Source organism: Bufo gargarizans, chromosome 6, assembly GCF_014858855.1.
Source record: "Bufo gargarizans isolate SCDJY-AF-19 chromosome 6, ASM1485885v1, whole genome shotgun sequence".
Lineage (NCBI taxonomy): Eukaryota > Metazoa > Chordata > Amphibia > Anura > Bufonidae > Bufo > Bufo gargarizans.
In genome coordinates this window covers 267150680-267176190 of record NC_058085.1, presented here as the reverse complement: position 1 = coordinate 267176190, position 25511 = coordinate 267150680, and the positions used below count along the sequence as shown (strand labels likewise).

The 25511-nt window shown below is 45.9% G+C and overlaps 2 protein-coding genes across 2 annotated transcripts in view; one reads left to right on the top strand and one right to left on the bottom strand.

Moving 5' to 3' along the window:
* Positions 1-9546, bottom strand: part of PRPF6 (pre-mRNA processing factor 6) — a 43737-nt gene extending 34191 nt beyond the window's left edge. The window contains exons 1-3 of the mRNA XM_044296615.1: positions 9308-9546; positions 8637-8802; positions 8411-8529 (exon numbers count right to left, since the gene is read on the bottom strand). Of these exons, the coding sequence (XP_044152550.1) occupies positions 8411-8529; positions 8637-8802; positions 9308-9474 (452 nt within the window). The 5' untranslated portion in view covers positions 9475-9546. The remainder of the gene's footprint in view (positions 1-8410; positions 8530-8636; positions 8803-9307) is intronic.
* SAMD10 (sterile alpha motif domain containing 10) overlaps positions 1-25511 on the top strand; it is a 223044-nt gene that overhangs the window by 92499 nt on the left and 105034 nt on the right. The window lies entirely within an intron of this gene.

Below are 25511 nucleotides of genomic sequence, written 5' to 3'. Positions count from 1 at the left end.
TTAGACTTACCGGTAATTCAATTTCCACGAGATCACCACGACGGCTACAAGGAGATTGACCCCTGACCTCTGTAGGGGCAGGAACAGAGAGAGGGTTTAAATCCCCCCCTCCCACCACCAGCACCAGTGTGTCCAAAATTACAGAGACAGAAAAAAGGTGGTGAGAACAAACATAATAAACCAAGAGGGTATTACTTCATAACCTCCCAGGTAAGGCTAAAGGAAGGGTAGGGAATATATGTGCCGTCGTGGTGATCTCGTGGAAATTGAATTACCGGTAAGTCTAATTCCGGCTTTCCACTTCATCACCACGACGGCTACAAGGAGATATAAAAAATTATAGCTTAGGGGGGGACGACCGCCTGAAGGACTTTTCGTCCAAAAGACAAGTCTGAGCTAGATAGGTCTAACCTATAGTGTTTTGTAAAGGTGTGGATGTTAGACCACGTAGCGGCTTTACAAATGTCTTCAAGGGAAGCTCCGGCCCGTTCTGCCTGGGAGGAGGACATGGCCCGGGTAGAGTGAGCTCTTAAATTTGAGGGGCAAGACAGGTCTTGGGACTCGTAAGAAATGGAAATGGAGTCTTTTATCCACCGTGCTAGAGAGGATCTGGAGGCTTTTAGACCCTTATTCTTCCCCGAGAAGAGGACAAACAGGTTATTTGATCTACGGAAACCTTTTGACACTTCAAGATACCGTAAGACAGAGCGTCTTACGTCTAGAGAGTGGAAGTTAGATTCCCTATCGTTAGAGGGATTATTGCAAAAGGAGGGTAAGACTATCTCCTGGTTTCGGTGGAAGTCCGATACTACCTTAGGCAAGAAACCCGGATCCAATTTAAGAATAATCCTATCATCGGTGATACGGAGATAGGGTTCCTGTATCGATAATGCTTGGATCTCGCCTACCCTTCTTGCGGACGTGATGGCCACCAAGAAAGCAGTTTTAAACGACAGATGTTTGATGGAACAATCAAATAGGGGTTCAAATGGAGCGAGAGTTAAGCCAGTGAGTACCACGTTAAGGTCCCAGCTGGGGATCCTAGATTTTAGAGAGGGACGTAGACGGGAGGCAGCTTTCATGAATCTCCTGATCCAGTGATGACTGGCTATATCTCGATCAAAGAAGCAGGCTAGTGCCGAGACCTGTACCTTTAGGGTAGAGGGTCTGAGACCTAGTTCGAGTCCCTGCTGGAGGAAGTCCAAGATCTTCAAGAAATTGGGCGGCTCTAAGTTTGGGGCCGGGTTCCCCATCCATGTACAGAATCTCTTCCAAATTTTTAAATAAATTGAGAAGGTAACCTTCTTCCTACTCGCTTTAAGGGTAGTTATCACTTGGTCCGAGAGCCCCTGTGACCTCAACTTCTGGACCTCAGGATCCAAGCTGACAACTTGAGGAAGCTTGGGTCTGGATGTAGTATTGGGCCTTGGTGAAGCAGGTCCCTCCTGGCAGGAAGAGGCCATGGGTCCTCTACTGATAGATTCCTTAGAGCAGGAAACCAGCTCCTCTTCGACCAATAGGGAGCTATCAGGATTAGTGTCGTATCTTCTAGGTAGAGTTTCTGGATTATCCTGGGAAGTAGAGGCAATGGTGAGAACGCATAGCTGAGATCCCAGTCCCAACGAATTGTGAGCGCATCCAACGCCCAGGGATTGTCCCGTGGGTTTAACGAACAGAACGTCGGTACCTTTGCGTTTCTTTTGGATGCGAACAGATCCACCTGTGGAGTGCCCCATCTTTCTGCCAGTAGCTGGAACACTTCTGGATTCAAGGACCACTCTGTCTGGTCTATCGACTGGCGACTGAGATAGTCCGCTTCCACGTTCAGTATCCCTTTTAAGTGGATTGCGGAGATGGAATTCACGTGGGATTCTGCCCAGTTGAAGATCTTCTTTGTAATAGACATCAGTTTCTCCGATCTCGTGCCTCCCTGGTGAGATAGGTACGCCACCGTCGTCGTGTTGTCTGAAAGAATCTTTACGTGTTGACCCCTCAGAAGTATCTCTGCGGTTTTCAGGGCTTTCCAGACCGCTTCTAGTTCCCTGAAATTGGAGGACTGAGAGCGGATAGTTGGGGTCCAGGAACCTTGAAACCAACGGTCTCCCACTGTCGCTCCCCATCCTTTCTCGCTTGCGTCTGTAAGTACCTGAATGTAGGGGATTTTCTCCCAAACGACCCCCAAGGACAGATTGCTTGTGTTTTTCCACCAATCTAGGGAGGTTTTTACTGCCAGAGGGATCAGGACCTTCTGATCCAAGGAGGCCTGCTGTCTGTTCCAAGCTCTGAGGATCCACGACTGGAGGGATCTGAAGTGGGACTGGCTCCATGGGACGGACGTGATGCAGGACGAGAGAAGACCCAGGAGGCTCATAGCTTCTCTTATAGGACAGGACCTCCTGTGCTGGAATCGTCGGACCTTTAATTGAAGGTTTCTGACCTTGTCTGGCGGAAGGAAGGTATGTTGTGTTCGGGAATCCAGGATAACACCCAGGAACTGGATAGTGCTGGAGGGCACCAGGTTTGATTTCTTCAAGTTCACCAACCAACCCAGATCCTGAACGAGAGACAGAAAGGTTTGTAGGTCTCTTCTGAGTTCTTTCTCTGAATTGCCAATTAGGAGGAAATCGTCCAGGTACGGTATGATCACCAGTCCCTTGTGTCTCAAGAAGGCCATCATTTCGACTACCAGCTTTGTAAACACTCTGGGTGCAGATGATATCCCAAAGGGAAGGGCCGTAAACTGGTAGTGACGGGTTACCCTCTTGTGGTCCTGGATGGCGAACCTCAAGAACCTTTGTGACTCTGGATGAATTGGGACGTGATAGTATGCGTCCTGAAGGTCTACTGAGCACATCAGGGCATTCCTCTTTATCAACGGAATCAGGGATTTCAGGGATTCCATCCTGAACTTTCGATAGATGACAAATTTGTTCAGGGCTTTCAGATTTATGATTGTACGGAAAGAGCCTTCTTTTTTCTCTACCAGAAACAGGTTTGAGTAGAAACCTTGTTTTTGCTGTGTTGGCGGGACTTGTACTATTACGTCCGTTGCCAGAAGGCTTTGAATTCCTTCCAGAATCTTTCCGCGTACTTTGGGGGAATGTGGGTTGGTAACAATGAAGCGGTTTGGGGGAGATGAGAGTTCGATCCGGTACCCGGATCTTATGATGTCCCGGACCCAAGGGTTCGGGGTAATGGACTCCCAAGGAGTCAGAAAATTCTTCAATCTCCCCCCCACTCTGACGTCATTGTTTATCCGAGGGTTTACTCTGGGAGGAGGAGGGGTTATTCCTACCCCTGCCCCCTTTGGGGTAACTCCAGCGTCCTGACTTCCCTTTACCCTTAAAGGGATTGTTCTGGCTAGTGGGGGCCCGAAAGGGATATTTCCTTTTGTAGGGTCTCTCTTCTGGGAATCCCTTTTTCTTGTCAGCCGCTTTCTCCAGGATACGGTCTAGGACGGGGCCAAAGACGTATTCCCCTGAGAACGGGATGGAGCAAAGCTTCATCTTTGATGTGTTGTCGCCCGACCAGCTTTTCATCCATAGGGCGCGACGGGCCGCATTGGAGAGTCCCGCGTCCTTTGCAGCGAATCTGACCGATTCCGCTGAGGTGTCAGCCATAAATGCTGTGGCGGATTTTAACAGGGGGAGGGATCTCAAGATCTCATCCCTAGGAGTATTATCTCTGATACGAGATTCCAGTTCCTCTAGCCACAGTTTCATGGATCTTGCAACTGAGGTAGCTGCGATGTTTGTTTTTAAGATAAGCATCGCTGCTTCCCATGATTTTTTTAAGAGGCTATCTGCCTTCCTGTCCATGGGATCACGCAGTTGAGAGGTGTCTTCAAAGGGCAAGGCAGTCTTTTTATTGACCTTTGCGACCTGAATATCGATTTTCGGTGTTTCACTGAAGATTTTAACTTCGTCCGTGTCAAACAACAGCCGGTTTTTAAAAGACCTGGACACCCCCAACCTCTTTTCTGGGTTGGACCACTCGTCCAACACCATATCCCGTATGTTCTCATTGATTGGGAACACCCGGGTTTTTTTAACCCTGAGTCTCCCAAACATCTCATCCTGGACTGAGTGTGCTTTAGGGGTTTCTTCGACCCCCATAGTGGCCCGGACTGCCCTTAGCAGGTCTGGCATCTCGTCCAAGGAGAAGCAGAATCTTTGATCTGATTCTGAAGTCTCAAGATCAGAGGAGACCGCCTCGTCCTCCCGTGTTCTGGAGGACGAGGCCTCCTCCTCTATAATCTCTGGATCAGATAGGGAAGGGGATGGGCCCCTATGTCTTTTTGAAGGGGGTGCATCCCTAGGTAAAGGTATCTGGGATAAGGAGGTTTTAACTTCCTCATGGATCATGGACCTTAGATCTTTAAGGAAAGAAGGCTGTTCCTCGGCGATCACATTAGATATGCAGTCCTTACAAAGCTTTTTACGGTAGTCGTCCGGTAGCCGTTTGAGGCAGGACACACATTTGGACTGTTTTTTGATCTTTTTCTGAGCCTCCTTAGTGACCTGGGGAGAACAACCCTTATTAGCTATGGTAAGTACACATGCTAACAGCAGGTTATAGCCCCAAGCCAGAGATGTGGAGGAGGAGGAACAAGCAACCTGGTACAGTGTATAGACAAGTACAGGGTAAAGAAAGAAGCGCTTCCCCACAGGGGACTTACTACAGGCGGCACAGAAGGGTCTCCAGGGGAGCGGGGTTCAGCCGACATGACTGCACGCTGGCTCCGATGTACGCCGGTACACTGAGACATTCGGCGCTGCTGCGCGCGAAAATTTGACTCGGAGACGCTTCTGAATGACGTCACTTCCTTCGGCACCCGGAAGTGACGACGGCCGTTATCCTGAAGCGCTTAGGCGCGCACCCGGCGATAGCCAAACAGGCCCGGCGGGAGATCGCGACCGGGAGCAGGCTCACATATAATAATGGAGCGAGGCCTCCCTCCTTCGCCCCTGCCCAGCGTTAGTACGGAGACCGCAGGAGGGCAGGGGGAACACCCGGTAGGTGTCAGGAAGTTCCGCTTTCATCTTCATCTCCCCGCAGGGAGACTCTCTCTGCCCCTGTCCTCTGTAGGGACAGGAAACACTGGTGCTGGTGGTGGGAGGGGGGGATTTAAACCCTCTCTCTGTTCCTGCCCCTACAGAGGTCAGGGGTCAATCTCCTTGTAGCCGTCGTGGTGATGAAGTGGAAAGTGTGCTATAATTGTTTAAACAAAATTAGGCAGGTGCATAAATTTGGGCACTGTTGTCATTTTATTGATTCCAAAACCTTTAGAACTAATTATTGGAACTCAAATTGGCTTGGTAAGCTCAGTGACCCCTGACCTACATACACAGGGGAGTCCAATTATGAGAAAGAGTATTTAAGGGGGTCAATTGTAGGTTTCCCTCCTCTTCTAATTTTCTCTGAAGAATAGCAACATGGGGGTCTCAAAACAACTCTCAAATGACCTGAAGACAAAGATTGTTCACCATCATGGTTTAGGGGAAGGATACAGAAAGCTGTCTCAGAGATTTCAGCTGTCTGTTTCCACAGTTAGGAACATATTGAGGAAATGGAAGACCACAGGCTCAGTTCAAGTTAAGGCTCGAAGTGGCAGACCAAGAAAAATCTCGGATAGACAGAAGCGACGAATGGTGAGAACAGTCACAGTCAACCCACAGACCAGCACCAAAGACCTACAACATCATCTTGCTGCAGATGGAGTCACTGTGCATCGTTCAACCATTCGGCGCACTTTACACAAGGAGATGCTGTATGCGAGAGGGATGCAGAGGAAGCCTTTTCTCCGCCCACAGCACAAAAAGTGCCGCTTGAGGTGGGCTAAAGCACAAGCCAGCTTCATTTTGGAATAAGGTGCTGTGGACTGATGAAACTAAAATTGAGTTATTTGGCCATAACAAGGGGCGTTATGCATGGAGGAAAAAGAACACAGCATTCCAAGAAAAATACCTGCTACCTACAGTAAAATATGGTGGTGGTTCCATCATGCTGTGGGGCTGTGGGGCTGTGTGGCCAGTGAAGGGACTGGGAATCTTGTCAAAGTTGAGGAACGCATGGATTCCACTCAGTATCAGCAGATTCTGGAGACCAATGTCCAGGAATCAGTGACAAAGCTGAAGCTGAGCCGGGGCTGGATCTTTCAACAAGACAACGACCCTAAACACTGCTCAAAATCGACTAAGGCATTTATGCAGAGGAACAAGTACAACGTTCTAGAATGGCCATCTCAGTCCCCAGACCTGAATATAGTTGAAAATCTGTGGTGTGACTAAGGCTACTTTCACACTTGCGTTTAGGTGCGGATCCATCTGGTATCTGCACAGACGGATCCGCACCTATAATGCAAACGCTTAGATCCGTTTGCATTACCATGGTAATGCAAACGGATCCGTTTTGACTTTACATTGAAAGTCAATGGGGGAAGGATCCGTTTGAAAATTGAGCAATATAGTGTCAAATTCAAACGGATCCGTCCCCATTGACTTCCATTGTAAGTCTGAACGGATCCGCTTGCATACACACGGCCAGGCGGACACCCGAACGCTGCAAGCAGCGTTCAGGTGTCCGCCTGCTGAAAGGAGCGGAGCCCAAACGATGCCAGACTGATGCATTCTGAGTGGGGACGCTTGTGAGAGCCTTCAAACGGAACTCACAAGCGGAGCCCCGATTGCTAGTGTGAAAGTAGCCTTAAAGAGAACTGTCCATGCTCAGAAGCCATCAAACCTGAATGAACTAAAGATGTTTTATAAAGAAGAATGGTCCAAAATACCTTCAACCAGAATCCAGACTCTCATTAGAACCTACAGGAAGCGTTTAGAGGCTGTAATTTCTGCAAAAGGAGGATCTACTAAATATTTTTTTCATTTCTTTTTTGTGGTGCCCAAATTTATGCACCTGCCTAATTTTGTTTAAACAATTATAGCACACTTTCTGTAAATCCAATAAACTTCATTTCACTTCTCAAATATCACAGTGTGTGTCTCCTATATGATATATTTAACTGAAATTTTTTATCGTAACAACTAACGATTTATACAGGAAAATCATGAAGATTAACAAGGTTGCCCAAACTTTCGCATCCCACTGTATTCACTTCAATGGGGCTGTTCAGATGAGCGGTGATTTTCACGCATCACTTTTGCGTTGCGTGAGAATCGCAGCATGTTCTATATTCTGTGTTTTTCACGCAACGCAGGCCCCATAGAAATTAATGGGGAAGCGTGAAAATCGCAAGCATCCGCAAGCAAGTGCGGATGCGGTGCGATTTTCACGCATGGTTGCTAGGAGATGATCGGGATGAAAGCAACCCCAGACCCCATTAAAATGTATTTCCTGTATTATTTTCCCTTCTAACATGGTTATAAGGGAAAAATAATAGCATTCTTAATACAGAATGCTAAGTAAAAGGTCAATTTTGGGGTTAAAAATTAAAATGTATGTAACTCACTTTATCCACTTGTTCGCGCAGCCGACATCGTCTTCTTTCTTCTTCTATCAGGACCTGCAAAAGGACCTTTGATGACATTATCGCGCTCACCACGTGGTGACGTCACCGAAGGTCCTTTTCCAGCCAGGTCCTGCAAGAAGAAGAAAGAAGACCAGCCCGGCTACACGATCAAGTGGATGAGGTAAGTTACATTTATTTATTTTTTTAACCCCACAATGAACCTTTTACTTAGCATTCTGAATTAAAGAAGGCTATCATTTTTCATTATAACCATGTTATAATAGAAAATAATAATGCATTGCACCCGCGCAATAAAAAATTGAACATCGGAACTCAATCGCAGTCAAAACTGACTGCAATTGTGTACCTACTCGCACGATTTTCCCACAACGCACCCGCATCCTATCAGGCTCTCACACGCGACGCCCGTGTGAAAGAGGCCTTAGAGGACGATTTGACCGTGAAAACTGCATTTAGGGTTTTATGATCAGTGCAGGGCCGACCGCCAGGATCCTGCGATAAGCACAGCAACTTATCAGATGAACATTTGTTTCATTAAGAGAAGTTGGGGGAAGGGGGGGGGGGGTTTGTTGAAATGTTAATTTCCTAGAGAACAGTTTCATGGAGACAAACCCTGTCCTTTTTCACTATCGGGGGTATGGAAATCATGACGGAGGATGCCCATTTGTACAAGCAGCTCCAGAGGTCCTTATATTACAGGGTGAGCCATTCAACCAGCCGAAGCAGGGGAAATGTCTGGCTGGTAGCTACTGCCCCTTGCAAAATTCAACTGTTTGCCGGGGATGATGAGCCGATTGTCTTAACGGCCACATTCTCAAAGCTGTTGTCTCTAATGAGACGACCCCTTGAATCTATATAACAGTAAAGAGATTTCGAGCACAGGGTGAGTGACCATCATCATCATAGTGTATGTAGGTAACTCACCTTCTTTCCTTCCTCCTCTCATCCATCCTCTTGTCTAGTGCGGCATAGATGGCGTCAGCCTCCTCATCGTCCTTCTCGTAGGGGCCACTGGAGAACAAGCTTCCAGCGTAGCCATTAAACTGGAGATTGGGATAAGATTGGAGGGAGACGGTTATGAAAGAGGAGAATTAAATCTCTCAGGTTGAGTGAAGATTTCTATGAAATGACCGTAATCTTTTATAATCACCTCATCATAATTTGTGTCATTCAAATCTTCATCATCATCATCCGCTTGATTCTTCTTCATCTGGTCACCCACTGTCCTCTTCCCTGGCGGTGCATGACGATCGTCCACTGGGTCATTGGCATCACGGGCCGGACCGATATCAGAACGGGTGGTGAAGCCTGTGGCACTAAAGAAAGACAGGGAAAAATCTAATTGGACTCTCTATGGAGAAACTGTAATTTACAAGGTCTATTACTATACCACCTTTCCTCATGATCCCCAGCAGCGCCAAGCTCCGCAACCCCTCGCCATGCCCTGCAGCGCCAAGCTCCGCAACCCCTCGCCATGCCCTGCAGCGCCAAGCTCCGCAAACCCTTGTAATGCCCAGAACCACCAGGCTCTGCAACCCCTCGCCATGTCCTGCAGCGTCAGGCTCCGCAACCCCTCTCCATTCCCAGCACAACCAGGCTCCGCAAACCCTTGTTATGCCCAGCACCACCAGGGTCTGCAACCCCTCACCATGACCAGAACCACCAGGCTCTGCAACCCCCCCACAGCACACCACCAGCAAGCCTCTCACCATGCCTTCTCTCTGTCCAACCCGTGCCCCACCAGCCATTGTATACTGCTCCATGTGCCGGGGATCCCACTGCCTTGCCCAGTTCCTCACCACACATCCCAGAATCTCTTACCCTCTGCCCAGACCCGGCACATAACCCAGCGGGGCCGCCATGCCCAGAAACGGCTTCTTCTTCTTGTTCATGGTGCCGGTGATAGACGCGGTAAGGCCTGAGGTCCCACCAGGGTTACCGGCTCCTGAGGGCCCGGGGCCACTTCCTGAGGACGAGGAGGCCGCCATCTGCCCAATACTCAAAAGCGACACCACAATGTGTCCCACAAGGCCCTGCACCCTGCGAGATGGTAACTTCCGGCGCCGGCGGTGCTGTCACAACGTAACCATAAAGGTGAGCACTAGGGGGAGACAGAGCTCTCTAGACGGAGCCGGTATTGGGGTGGACTGGCGGCTTCTCGAACATGGCCGCGGCTGCTCTGCGTTACTGCAGTGAAAACTGATTAGGAATGCCTTACCATATTATTATCGGTGCTTTATACCGGCCGAGGCTTTCACTGACATGAATAGAAATAAAAAATGTTTGTTTTTTTCAGTTTTTTTATTTTTTTTTGCTCCGGGAGTGTGTGTGGACTGTTATGTTCTCCCACACCAGAAGTGTCTTGTTTGTAGGTGAAGTGTGCGCATTTGATTGAACAACTTTAGTCAGAGAAAATAGTTGAAAAGATTAATTTGGTATTTGATTAAAATTCTAAATTTGAAATGATGTAGTACCATATAGTTGTCCGTAGGTGGCGCTATCCCGATACCCGACTATATGCACGTAGCAGAGGTTGGAAAGTGCAGCTATGTGGTTCTTGTGTGAGATGTAGGAGAGCTGAGTGCGTCATTTGGCACAATTCATGATGATTTCTAGAGGAAACTTTGTAACCAGTCACTATGTGCCATTCATAAATCTGGTGGCTTCTTACATGGTTAGAACAGCCTTTGGGCTCCCTTAGGCACCAGTTATGGGTACAGCTGCTAAGCTCTGCTCCCCTGTACCAGGCGCTGCAGGACAATACCAACCATCCGGTGTCCCCTGTGCTGCCAAGGTGTCAGATATTTCAAAGTATGTGGGACATGTGTCACCCTGCTTTGAAGTTCATCCCTCTTCATGAAAGCTCACACCCTTTCTCCGTGAGCACATATGGGCACCGAGCTGTATACATTGGGCATGGTGACTGGCACAATCTTTGATCATGTGTGTGGATGCAGGAGTGTTGTGCCACATGAGATCGCTGAGATTCAGTGGATTATATTAGGTGTTTTGGGGCCTTGTGTTGCTCGGGCCGCTTTCACACAATGGGGTAGATTTATTAACTCCGGGGTAAAGCAGAACTGGCTCAGTTGCCCACAGCAACCAATCAGATTCCACCTCTCATTTTCAGAGATCCTTTGGAAAATGAAAGGTGAAATCTGATTGGTTGCTATAGGCAACTAAGCCAGTTTTCCTTTACACCAGTTTGAGAAGTCTCCCCCAGTCAGTGTTTGGTCAGTGAGTTCCACCAGTTATTGTGAGCCAAAACCAGATGCAGGTAAAAAACTCAGAACAAGAGCAAATCTTTCCATTAGGGCTCATTCACCCAGCCATGGCCGTATTGCGGGCCGCATACAGGGGGTCCGCAATACACGGGCATCGGCCGTGTGCACCACGGATTGTGGACCCATTCACTTGAATGGGTCCGCAATCACGGAGATGTGGAACGGAGGCACGGAACGGAAGCACTACGGAGTGCTTCCGTGGGTTTTCTGTCCATGCCTCCGCACCGCAAAAAACTAGTGCAGAGCCCTTATACCATATTTCTCTGAAGGCTGCACACCTGGTTTTAGCTTGCAATCACTTTTTAAGGCCTCATGTACACGGCCGTTGTGAGGGTGTTCCGTGCATTGGGGACTGCAATTTGCGGCCCCCAAAGCACGGGCAACATCTCTGCGGCGGGCAGGACGGATCGAGACCCATTCAACTTAAATGAGGCCGTGATCCGTCCACACAGCAGTGTATTCGGTGTACACCGGCTTTGATGGGCGGGCTATCTGTTTTTCAGGCTAGGGCAGCGCTAAAGCCTGTCCATTAGTACTGGTGACATCACCGGGCTCACTACTGGGAGGAAGACTTCGCCTAGCAGTTCCTATTGAGAGCCCGTTATATCACTGGATCTCCCCCCAAAAAAACTTTGCCCCGCGCAATTCAGCGCAAGGTAAAGGACAGCATCGGAGCATGAAATCCTTGATGTCATGGGGGGCCGGAGGGGTGAAGATGGGGATATGTCCGGTTTTAGCTCTGAACCCAGACAACCCCTTTAAGGAAAATTCAGACATTTTCTCACTATTTATGTAGGTGCGTCTTTTTTTGCTCCAGATTTTGTCGTAAAAACAGTCTAATTTCTACTCCACTCCAGAGTGGGCGTACTTTTCTTTCTCTGTTTTAATGGTGAGTTGTGCCACATTTTGCCTGCTTTCATGGAGATGTGCGCCTAATTTCAGCTCACTTGCGCCACTTTTATGTGCAAACTTATTAGACCAGTTTTAGTAAATATGAATCTGTCTTACTAGAAAATGACCACTAGAGGTCAGACTTCAGCCAAAAAAAGACAAACCAGATTTATGAAAGGGTAATAAATGAAGACAGACTTTGCCAATACGCCAGTTTTTTTTGCTCCAAAAAAGATGAGCTTAGTAAATGTGCCCCTGAGACCTCATTCACATTTCTGCTTTACACTGACGTGTGCTGTCCACATTTGACATGGACAGTTCATGTACCTATTGATTTTAAAGGGGCCAATAGTAGGCCGCGATGGGTACAAGCTTCCGTAGCATTGCATGTGACGCTTTGGTTCTGCATTTTTTTGGATTGCACATGGACCCATTCATTTCTATGGGGCCACCAAAAATGCAGACAGCACATATATGTCATCCATGGGCTATCCGAATCCGTCCTAGATTCGTGTTTAGGCGCATGGTCTGCTGAAGGAGTCGACTAATTTATTACGAAACCTGCGCCTCGCCATTAATTAGGCGCATCTTCCAGCAGTGGAGGAGACTCTGGTCTTGCTAAATCTCCCCCATGTGTCATTAGCATCAGTTCAAAAATAGTCCCATGCTTATGTTAAGATCACTATGAAGACTCTAAGCAGGTAGGTGTCTAATTTCATAGCATGCACCTACCTGCTTTTTAAGGATTCTTTGAAATCCCTGACAGTAGTATGAAACAATTTTGCTGGGAGTTGTAGTCTCACCAATGGCTTGAGTGATACAAAAGCAATGACATAGGCCGTTCCTTCATCCTTCGGCCACTAGGGGCACTGTTGTTCTGTTGGACTCGTGATAATTTATGCAAATCGTTTGTTCTTCACGACTACGGCTTCATTGAATATTTATAGAGTAAAAAAAAGTGTGAAAAAAACAAATCATGTGAGACACTGCTAGATATAGCGTGACAATATTGAATTTAACTACGCATTGTCGATGTCTATGATAAATTCCATAATGTCGGGTGCGGTAAGGTGGTCATAGACATAAAAATCCCATTACAGACATTGATTGTCTATCGCCACAGGAGGACAATCGCTAGAACAAGGTGGCAATAACTCACCCAACCAGTATCAGTGGTCAGGTTCACAGCTATAGGGTGGCGGACAATTGTACCTAAAGAAGACACCAGTATTATAAATGCCACACATTAGGTTGGGGCCCTGCTACATTGCTTTGGGGCCCAGGAGCTTCAAGTTACACTGAGAGTGTCTCTCTGCTCTGGCTGGAAGAAACAAGATCAGCAGCACAACATACCCTCTTTTTAGAGCAACGTCCAATTTTCTTGGTACCCAATGGTCCAAAAGATGGTGCTCGCGGATTGGGATCCAGGCCAAGGATTCCTTAATATGCAGATAATTCAAAGAAGATCCACAGCACTCTTCCGTAATCAGAAAATCTTTTCTTTTATTTGTCCAGCAGCATACAAAAAATGCAACGTTTCGACTTAAACAAGTCTTTATCAAGCTTGATAAAGACTTGTTTAAGTCGAAACGTCGCATTTTTTGTATGCTGCTGGACAAATAAAAGAAAAGATTTTCTGATTACGGAAGAGTGCTGTGGATCTTCTTTGAATTCTCTGCTCTGGCTACTATAAGGGGGTCTCAACAAAGATTCACCCCTCTATTTTCTCCATAGACTGTAATAGAGCTTCCATATTGATGGGTTCTCCGACAGCCCAACTTTACATCCTTCGTTTCCACTGGGTAGATTATATATGGCGCCGAATTAGGACTGGGCAGTACAGCCTTAAAGGAGTTGTCTGGGCTTTTACTATTGGTCATCAATGTAAGATCGGCAAGGGTCCGACACCCGGGAGGCAGAGGGAGCCGCATCCCTCTGCCTTCACTCACAGGTGCCGCAATCAGCCTTGATCGCGGCACTTGAGGGGTTAAATTATGGGGGCGGCACAATCGCCGCACCCTGTTAGTGCAGGCGGCAGGTGCCGGCTGTATGAGGCCCGCTCCATACACAACCTCACACATTACGACGTACAGTTACGTCATAATGCGTGAAGGGGTTAATTTACCATGTCTGGGAAAACGGGGGGAAAAAAATATTTGTGGGGTAAAATAAAAAAATACTGAATTCCGCCAAGGTTTTTGGGGTTTTGACATCAAGGCGTTCGTTTTGTGCTAAAAATGACCCGACGTCCTTATTCTGCGGCTCAGTACGATTGCATAGTTTTTATTTTGTTTAAGTACTTTAAAAAATAATAAAAACCTTTGAAAAAATCTAACGTTTCTTTGCATCGCCCTATTCTGAGAGCTATAACCTTTTTATATTTCAGTGTACAGAGCTATATGTGTTTTTTTGCGGAATTAACTGTAGTTTTTATTGGTACCATTTTTGGGAATGGTAAATGTATGTGAACTGGGGGTGAGATGTCTTGTAGGTGCACTGCAGACACACTGTGACAGCCTGCTGACACTCCATGGGAATCATAGACCTTGGATAGCATATGATGGACATTGCAGAGTCCACAATGGAAATGAGGGGAAATATGTTATTTATTTATTCAGTGCTAGAAATATTCATATTTTATTTTCATGTCTCAGTTAAATAAAAACATGAGCAACCCCTGTAAATGGCCTAAAAAATCTAATGAATGGATACCCACCTGTTTCATTCCCTGCTTCTTCAAGTGCTCTGGTCCTCCCGATGCTGACATCATCTTCTTGGCTGCAGCAGTGACGTTTCATGCATAGGTCACCACTGCAGCTAATCTCTGGCCTCATCTGTGCACAGGACATCTCTGCTGAGGCCAGAGATTGGCTGCAGTGGTGACCTGTGTGCACAGAACGTCACCGCTGACTCCATCATCCTATGCTGGCCACAGCACCTACACCTCCTGCCTTACCCTCGCACTAAACTCCTAATAACGAGGGCACCCCAACATCAGGGTGTGCCCCGATGGAAGGAAGGGTGCACCTTCCTATCACTGCCCTGGCCTTAGGGAGCATCTATGTGAGGATTGGCACTGCGAATGTGTATTATTGCTGCCAGAGCCACTACCACTCCTATCCTCCACACCTTCTGGACTGCGGCAGAAGCAGAGTCGAAAAAGGGTAAGGGCTCATGCACATGAATATGGTTTGGTTCCGCATCCGAGCCGCAGACCCATTCACTTCAGTTGGGCCGCAAAGGATGCGGACTGCACTCCATGTGCTGTCCGCATCCGTTGCTCCGTTCCGTGTGAACAAGAATAGGCATTTCTATTACGGGCAGCATCTGTGTTTTGCGGACCGCAAAACACGGCGTGGCTGTGTGCATGAGCCCTAAGGCTAAGGCGGTGTGAATTCCGTCGGGCTGTTCCTCCGCATTATCTGCCGGAATGCAGCCGGATCTCCGCCCCAACTCTATTATAATTAACATGGCCGGTGGGCATTCTGTCAGCATCCGGCAGTGCCAGATCCAGGAAAATTTGCAGGCGTGAAACTAGCCTAAGTACAGTTGAAACCAGAAGTTTACATACACTATATAAAAAGACACATGTGCATGTCTTTCTCAATACCTGACATGAAATCAGAATAAACCCTTCCTGTTTTTGGTCAATTAGGATTACCATAATTATTATTATTTGCCAAATGCCAGAATAATAAGAGAATGTTTTAAGGCATTTTTATTACTTTCTGCAAAGTCAAAAGTTTAGATACATTGCATTAATAGAAACATAGCATCTGTCGGCAGATAAGAACCATTTGGCCCATCTAGTCTGCCCAATATACTGAATACTATGAATAGCCCCTGGCCCTATCTTATATGAAGGATAGCCTTATGCCTATCCCATGCATGCTTAAACTCCTTCACTGTATTTGCAGCTCCCACTTCTGCAGGAAGGCTATTCCATGCATCCACTACTCTCTCAGTAAAGTAATACTTCCTGATATTACTTTTAAACCTTTGCCCCTCTAATTTAAAACTATGTCCTCTTGTAGCAGTTTTTCTTCTTTTAAATATTCTCTCCTCTTTTACCTTGTTGATCCCCTTTATGTATTTAAAAGTTTCTATCATATCCCCTCTGTCTCGTCTTTCTTCCAAGCTTTACATGTTAAGGTCCATTAATCTTTCCTGGTAAGTTTTATCCTGCAATCCATGTACCAGTATAGTAGCTCTTCTCTGAACTGTCTCCAAAGTATCAATATCCTTCTGGAGATATGGTCTCCAGTACTGCGCATAATATTTGTTACCATTGCCCTTAAACTGTATGACTTTGGTTAAATGTTTTGGATATCATTCCACAAGCTTCTCACAATAGTTGGTCGGAATTTGGGCCTGGTGTAACTGAGCCATGTTTGTTGGTCGCCTTGCTCGCACCTGCCTTTTCAGCTTTGTCCATAAATCTTCAATAGGATTGAGATCAGGGCTTTGTGATGACCACTCCAAAATATTGACTTTGTTATCCTTAAGCCACTTTGTAACCAGTTTGGCAGTATGCTTCGGGTCATTGTCCATTTTGAAGACCCATTTCTGCCCAAGCTTTAACTTCCTCGCTGATGTCTTGAGATGTTGCTTCAGTATTTCCACATAATCTTCTTTCCTCATGATGCCATCTATTTTGTGACGTGCACCAGTCCCTCCTGCAGTAAAACAACCCCACAACATGATGCTGCCACCCCCGTGTTTCACAGTTGGGATGATGTTCTTAGGCTTCCAGGCTTCTCCCTTTTTTTTTTTTCAAAGGTAACGATGGTCATTATGGCCTAAAAGTTCAATTTCAGTTTCGTCAGACCACAGGACATGTCTCCAAAAATGTAGATCTTTGTTCCTGTGTGCATTTGCAAACATTAATCTGGCTTTTTTATGGAGTAATGGCTTCTTCCTGGCAGAGTGGCCTTTCAGCTCATGTTGACACAATCTTACCAGCTTCCGCCATCATCTTCACAAGGTCTTTTTCGTGGGTTGATATGTACACGTCGGACCAAAGCACGTTCATCTCATGGACACAGAACCCGTCTCCTTCCTGAGCGGTATGATGGCTGGACATTCCCATCTTGTTTGTACAATTGTTTGTACAGAAGAAGGAGGCACCTTCAGGTATCTTGAAATTGCACCCAAGGTTGAGCCAGACTTGTGCAAGTCCACAATTCTCTTCCTGATATCTTGGCTGATTTCTTTAGACTTTCCCACGATGCTACAGAAAGAAGCAGTGTATTAGGTGTGCATTTAAATACATCCACAGGTGTGTCTTTAATTAACTCAGATGTTGCCAACAAACATAACAGAAGCTTCCAAACACATGACATCATCATATGGGTAGTCCAGAATTGTTTAAAGGCATAGTAATCTTAGTGTATATAAACTTTTGACATTGCAGAAAGTAATAAAAATGCCTTATAACATTCTCTCTCTCATTATTCTGGCATTTGGCAAATAATAATTATAGTAATCCCTATTGACCAACAACAGGAAGGGTTTTTTTCTGATTTCATGTCAGATATTGAGAAAAATATGCATATGTGTCTTTTTATATAGTGTAATGTAAACTTCTGGTTTCAACTCTATATAGTCCTTTGTTATTTTAGGCAGTTTACAGAGGTTGCCCGAGATTTTCTATTTCTCAGACAACCCCTTTAACAAAATGCTAAGTGAACAAACAAATGGAAAATGTAAATCAGTTCCAAGTACAATGTTCTTGCACCTGATTTGGCCCCTAAACCTCTGGGCCCCACAGCAATTGCTGTTGTTGTTATGGATATAGTTACACCCATGGCTTGCTCAAATCCTTCTTTCTCTTCATGTAATCCCAGACAGACAATGACCCCAAACACTACTATACTATTGCAGTCTACAGTATAAGGAATCGAATGATTGCACATTCAAGTTCCCTAAGGGGAGTAAACAAAAATGGTATCAAAAATAAAATTAAAATCACCCCCTTTCCCAAGTTTACATATAAAAATAAACAATTAAAAAAAAGGAATAAAAACTATATAAATTTGATATCTCCGTAATCATACTGACCCACAGACTAAGGGCTCGTTCACACGACCATGCCGTTTTTTGCGGTTCACAAATTGCTGATCCACAAAAAACGGATGCCGCCCGTGTGCCTTCCGCAATTTGCTGAACGGAACAGTAGGCCTATTATAGAAATGCCTATTTTTGTACGCAAAACGGACAAGAATAGGACAGGACTTATAATTTTTGCGGGGCCACGGAACGGAGCAACGGATGCGGACAGCACACAGAGTGCTGTCCGCATCTTTTGCGGACCCATTGAAATTTTTTTGTTTCAATCGTTTTTATTGGTATTTTTTCAAAGTAATACACAATACAGTAGAGTCGCAGAATAATCTGCTTTTCATCAGTTGAGTCATCCAAAAAAGAAAAACAACTAACTGTAAAACATAACAGTTGTCACAAAATAAAGCAATGGGTGTTTTTTGACATCATCCATGACTGGTGTCAATACCGCCACTTAATGCTTAATACATTACAAATAAACCTTAACACATTTGTGTTCACATCTTTATCAGTGAGGCATCCACCTCTTCCAAATTAACATTCTCATAATCTACCTGTTTATTTACTCAATGGTAATGGCAATAATAATAATAGCACCAATATTCCTTTACTGGAGGAATAAGTGTTTTTGGTGGTCCATTGCGCACCTTTCCATCTGCACCTGTTGTGGTGGCAATGCCCATCAAGTACAACTCCTGCTCTCAACTCTTAGCACAGTAACTAGAAGCGATCCACGACTGCCATTGTTTCAAAAATTTTTGGAAGGATCCATTTCCTAAAGCTATGATTCTTTCATAAGCATAGGTGGTATTGATAGCTGATATCAAGTCTGTCAACCTAGGGGATTCCTGGGATTTCCATCTTTGTAGTATCATTAGTTTAGCTAGCACACATATAACCCCTACCAATTTCCTGTTCTCCCTAGGGAGATCTGTCACTCCAACTAAAAGCAGTGCAAACCGTGGTGTCCACGCTAGCCTCCCCTGGAGCAGCCTGTTCAACAGTTCCTCACATTCCTCCCAGTACCCAGAAATCAAAGGGCACTGCCAAAGAATGTGAAGAAGTGTGCCCCCCCCCTCCACATCCCCTCCAACACTCACCCGATACCCCCACATACATATGACGCAATCTGTCTGGGGTGTAATACCAGTGTAGAATAGTTTTTAAAGCCGATTCCACATGGTTGGAACAGTGCAAGTGTGAATGGATCAATTTGATCGTTCTCTGCCAGTCATTTTCCGCTATAGTAATGTTCAGCGAGCTCTCCCATTTACGCATAGGATGAGACTTCTTGAACTGTGTTGGCTGGAGCAGTGACTCATACAACAATCTGATCCCCTTGGAGTTCCCCGAGAGGTACAACGTCCCTACCGGCGCACATCTCATATTCGATGGGGTCAATGATTGTATCAAGTGCCGGATTTGTAAGTACTTAAAACAATCCGACTTGGGTATCAGCAATTGGTTCTGCAGGGCTTGGAAAGACCTCAACATCCCATTGTCAAATAGCCATTCTATACTGCTTTTGGTCTCTACATTCCATTCTGAAAGATCTACATGTGGAAGCAAAGCTCTAATGAGAGAGAATGGAACTGAGGATATTTTTGGCTTGCTCCCCTCATTATTAATGTTATGGAAATGTTTCCATGCCATTACAGAAGCCAAGATTACTGGGTTTAAGTTTTTAGGGGTCTGGATATCCCAAAAAGGCAAATACACTAAGTCTGATAAGGTAAAGGGTGCTGCTTGCGCTTGCTCCACTTGAACCCAGGGGATCTCGACCCTTCCTTTATGCCAACTCCTGAGCATGGACACCAACGTGGCAACATAATATCGTTCCATGTCTGGGATCGCCAGGCCTCCCAATGCTCGGGGCCTCTGAATTATACTGCTTGCTATCCTCGGCTTCTTATTTTGCCAGATATAATTAGAGAGCACTTGTTGTACCTTTCTAAAGAACTTTTTGGGCAGCAAAATCGGGACCGTGCGGTATAAATACAAGGAGCGAGGAAGTATGAACATTTTAAAAGCTGCGATCCTTCCTAACCATGATGTGTCATGTCTATGGAACTCTTCCATATCTTTGCCTACTTTTGTCAATAGTGTTTCATAGTTGAGATCATAAAGTTTTGGCAGTGATGCAGACATGCTAGTGCCTAGATATTGGATACTATCTGTGCACCAATCAAAATCCCACTTTCCTTGAAGGACCAAGTTAGACTATCCGGGACGTTGAGCGGCAGTGCTTGTGTTTTAGAGGAATTGAGGTGATAGTATGAAAGATTGCCATATATTTCTATTTGGGTCATAACCGCTGCCAATGACTTTTCTGGGCTAGATAATGACAACAGTACATCATCAGCGTAAAGCGAAATCACATGCTCTTGCCCTCCAATTTGTACCCCCGAAATTAATGGGTCTAATCTAATTGCCTGGGCTAGTGGTTCCATTGCTATAATGAAAATCAGTGGAGACAATGGGCAGCCCTGTCTAGTACCATTGGTCAGCTCGAATGTTTTTGACAGTGCTCCATTAACATATACACTGGCCGTGGGATCGCTGTAAAGGGCCCCAATTGCGGACATGATGGGGCCGCTAAACCCCATAGCCGAGAGCACCGAGAAGGCAAACGACCACCTGATTCGGTCAAATGCCTTCTCGGCATCCAAGGCCAACACCAACAGGGGGCTATTCTGCTGTTTGACTTGATGGAATATGCCTAGCATTCTTCTAGTATTAAAGTAGGACTGGCGGGCTGGAACAAAACCTGTCTGGTCCTCATGTATTATGGAAGGGAGTATGTTAGCTATCCTAAGGGCCAGGAGCTTAGCATAAATTTTAACGTCTTGGTTCAGTAGTGATATGGGTCTGAAATTTTGCGGTCTGTCCGCAGGTTTACCTGGTTTAGGTAAAGTAATAATAATTGCTTGTAAGTTTTCCTTAGGGAAATTCCCAAAGGATAAGGCGTGTTGGCAAAAATCTTTCAGGAAAGGGCTCAGTATATGTACAAACTTTTTGTAGTAATGGCTTGCAAAGCCGTCTGGGCCAGGAGCTTTGTCCTGGGGCAAAGACTTAATCACTTTCACAATCTCCTCCTCTGTTATTGGGGCATTAAGAACTTGGAGCTGAGTATCAGTTAAGGTAGGTAAATTCAGTGAACTAAGATATTTACTCACCATAACCTCCAAGTTAGGAGAAGTAGGTATGGAGTTCCTCAGGTTGTATAAGTCATGGTAATATGACTGGAAGCCATCTGCTATGTCCTGTGGGGAGTACAATTTGGTTTGCGTTTTGGGATGAAGAAGGTAATGTATCCTACTCTTTGTCCTTTTTGCCTTCAGACTAGCTGCCAGAAGCTTCCCCGCCTTATTTCCCTGAGAATAGTATCGTGCTTTAGTTTTCCTAAGACCCTTTTCGTAAGAATCTAGCATATGATTCCTTAGATCTTGCCTGATTTGTTTTAGTGCTTCTGCATTGGGGGGTGAAGGGTCCTCTTTGTTCCTATTTTCCACTACTTTTAATTCCGTGAGCAATTGTGACATTTTCTCCTCTAGTTTCCGTTTTCTCACTGCCCCTTGTTGTATGAATGACCCTCTAATACACGCCTTATGGGCGTTCCACAACATCATTGGGTTAGTAGTATCCAGTTTGTTAAGAAGGAAGAATTCTTTCAGGTCTGATTCAATGCGCTGACCATGCTGTGGACAGGACAGTAATATAGGATTGCTCCTCCAAAGATATTTTGGGGAATAGTTGTCAACTTCTGACAGTTTCAGTGTAATAGCAGCATGATCAGACCATTTAATCTGCCCTATCTCCGCCTCTGTCACTTTAGATAATGTCGTCCTGTCCCCCCAAAACATATCTATACGAGAATATACATTATGCACCCCTGAATGGAACGTAAACTCTCTATCCGCAGGGTGTTTAATACGCCATATGTCAAACAACTCCGCCTTCCATATAGCATCACTTAAGGACCGAACTGATCTACGAGAAGAAGATGTCGAATCCATTTCAGGATCTATGGTCAGATTGAAGTCCCCAAATATCAGTAGTTGCCCCTTTTTTTTCTTGTTGACTATTTTCAACACCTTTTTTACAAATCTAGTCTGGCCTTTATTAGGTGCGTATATTGATACCAGAGTGAAGGGGGAGTTGTTCAAAGTGCAGATCAGCATTACATATCTCCCTGCCGTGTCACTTATTTGTTCCAGCAATGTGAATGCCAGGGTATTTCTGATAGCTATCATCACTCCCTTCGTTTTGGAGTTAGCATGTGCTTGAAAGATATGGGGGAACTGGATATTTTGTAATCTATGGGCATCTTTCTCTAATAAATGGGTTTCTTGCAGTCCTAATACATCACAATTAAGGGATTTGACTTCCCTCCACATATGTGATCTGCGCATTGGGCTATTTAGACCATTAACATTGATACTTGCAAAAGATATTACCATAGTAAAGCAGTGTAAAACGCAAGGTATGAAAGTCGCACAATAAACTGTAAAGAAGGTGCAAGACGCCTCCCAGCCAGCGCGCCTGCAGCCATATTAAGAAGATGGTGGAACATAATGTAGGCAAAGGTCTACCCCCAGTCATGGACGTATTTTCCCATAGTATTGCTGAAAAAAGAAAAGAATAATAATAATAACATGTAAACAAGAACATAACCTATAGGTGCATCCGTGAGAACCAATAGGCTCCCCGTGAACCCAAATAAACTTGGGGTATCAAAGTCCCGTCTGAAGCCTCGGTAAAAGCCTTTTCGGCGAATCACCACTCCGGTCAGTAGCACTGAAGGTTAAACCACCCTCCGGTGATTCTCATCAGTTGGCAGTGTCCCAATCTTTCCGGATTTTTTCAGGGTGTCCCCGGCGTTGCTCTGTCTGCGGATCAATAGGAATGTCCCAGCTCTGCAGAACTTTCTTCCCTTCCTCTATTGTTTTAATGATAAACAGTTCTCCCATATGAAGGATTAGAAGGCGCACTGGGAACCCCCACCTATACTGGATTTTGGCTTTTTGTAGAGCCGATGTGATGGGTATCAGGGCCCTTCTTTGCCTAAGCGTGGTGGCCGATAGATCCGCATATAGAGAGATTTTGTGGTACGGTGCAGGTAGACCACCGTTTTTCCTGGCGGAAGACATCAGCTGCTCCTTGACAGTGTAAAAATGAACTCTCGCAAGAACATCCCTAGGCACAGATTCATCCATATATCTGGGACGCGGCACTCTGTGTGCCCGGTCAATCTCTAAATCCCTCTCCTTGCAGTGAGGTAGAACGCACTTAATCAGCTCTTTAACGTATAGAGGAATATCTTTAGCCCCCACGCTCTCTGCGATGCCCCTTAGCTTTATGTTGTTGCGTCTGCTACGATCCTCTAGATCCGCCATTTTGCTTTTTAAAGCTTCCACCTCCGCCTCCAGGGCATAGTGAGCATCTATGAGGTCGTTATGGGAGCCTGCAAACTCCCCGAATTTGCGTTCCAGATGGTCAGTTCTGGCCCCTAACTCCTCCACCTCTCTTCTCATGGGAGCCACTATCAGACGCATATCATGCAGAAGAGAGCGTCTCTGTATTAGCAGCATGTCCCTCATGGCAGTGTCTGTCAGGGCAACATTGGCGACCGGCAGTGCTAAAAATTCTGCCTCTCCTGCAGTCTGCAAGTCCCCATTAGATCCCAAAGTACCTGCGGTGGCAATTTCTGCCTCGGGGGAGCCTTTCAGAGGAGTGGAGTGCGGAGATTCCGCTGCTTCCGTTGTCGCGTCTCCTCTTTGTGAACGGCTGGCCGCTGCTGTGCCACAAGCTCCTTCTTGCCCGATGTGTGAATCTTTGATTCCGGTTGCAGGCCTCTGGGACTTCGGTGTGGTCAGTTCCTCCACAGGGTCTGGGTGGCTGGTTGATTGAGCGTCTTCCTCCTTGTCACTGTCTGCGGCGCTCTCTTCTCCGGCGCCATCTTGGAATCTTCCCGCCTCTCGAGTGAAGTAAAACTTCGTCAGTTGCGGGTGTTTCTGCGCCTTTTTCTTTCTCCCGGTCATGCTCAGGGAGTGTTCGGTACCTCTTCTGTGCAGTTTCGGTGTGTTCACCATGGGTATCGTCGCTGTTTTTGTCGCTGATTACAGTGCTAGCTCCGGAGCTGCAGCACACTACATCCGCGCGCCTCGGCAGCCAGACCACGCCCCCCGCGGACCCATTGAAATTAATGGTTCAGTATACGGACTGTATGCGGAACGCAGAAAACCACCTGTATACAGAACGCAAAATATGTTCGTGTGAACGAGCCCTAAGGCCTTTTGCACACCACTGTATGGCTTTTTCAGTATTTTGGGGTACACAAAAAACGGATATGCAAAAAATACGGATGACGTCCGTGTGCATTTTGTTTTTTTGCGGAACTGAACAGCTGGCCCCTGATAGAACAGTACTATCTTTGTCCATTATGCGGACAATAATAGAACATGTTCTGTCTTTGAACGGAACGGAAATGCGGAAACGGAAGGCATACGAAGTACCTTCTGTTTTTTTTGCGGATCCATTGAAATGAATAGTTCCATATACGGTCCGTATACGGAACGCAAAAAACGGAACGTGAACGGAAAATGTGTGCAAGAGGCCTAAGGTTGTCAATGTCATGTAATTTTTACCTTTGTCAATGCAGTAAAAACATTGGTGGAATTGTGTATTTTTTTCCCATCAAACCACCACACACAGAGTTTATTTTAATACATATGGAAAATTGAAAACTGCTATTAAAAAATACCACTTGTCCCACAGAAGAACATGCACTCTGTGCACCCTTGCCGCGCCTGCTTCCTCTAGCAGATCTTCCCTCTCCTTGATTGACAGGGTCAGGTTCCTGCCAATCCAGAAGGTGAGGGAGGAGCTGGAAGTAGGAAGTAGGAGGAGCAAAGGTGCACAGAGTTTCTTGGGCCCACCCTCAGTGCACTTAATGTTTTCATTTGGATAAAAATACTTTTTCTCTGGAATGAAGCAACGGATTGCCAAGTGAAAGGTATCATTACATTCAGCGGAGCTAATCCTGCAAGGCATTGTGCCTGATTAAACTGTGAATTTCCAGGTGACAGCTCCCTTTATTTACATGCAATTACAAAAGTATTCAGATGCAGGTGCTAGTTTGAAAAAAGTTGAATATTTTTCATGGGTCAACCGTTTAACTTGTATTAACTCTTTTTTGGCAAAGAATGGCAAATATTCTGCCTCTGATTTTGTGTTGTATGTTGTTCACTGTGTGCAATAACTAACATGCTGCGACTGCGACACGACAGTTGCAAAAATCCATCCATGTTGGTTTCTGTTGACTATCATTATATTAATGTCGCGTGACACATGACGCAGTGTAGTTGTACCCTTTTTGTCGCCGTGTAGCATTAGCCTTTGGCAGCAGGGGTCTCTCCTCGCTTCCCAGATTTCCAAGCTGCTATAGACTGATGGTGCAGTATCTTGTTCCCTCCTGGATCATGTCCCGCTGCGCTCCAGGTGGGTTTTATGGGGGGCATGTAATAGCTGCGCCAGGATGACATCAGGGGAAGTGTTTTACCTGGCACTATCTGATGCCAGGAGGTGAGGTTTGGTGCAATGAAGTGGTGCTGCCTGTGATCAGTGATGGCCAGTTTGCCGTGCTCGCCCGCGAACATATGTGGACTGCCATCTTTTCTCACAAGTCCGGCGAGGCACAGTTAAGCCCTTACCTGTGCCTGCGCCGCGAGCCGGTCTGAAAACAAGTGCGGTCACCGGGAGCAGGCAGTTTCGAGAACAGCCACCGG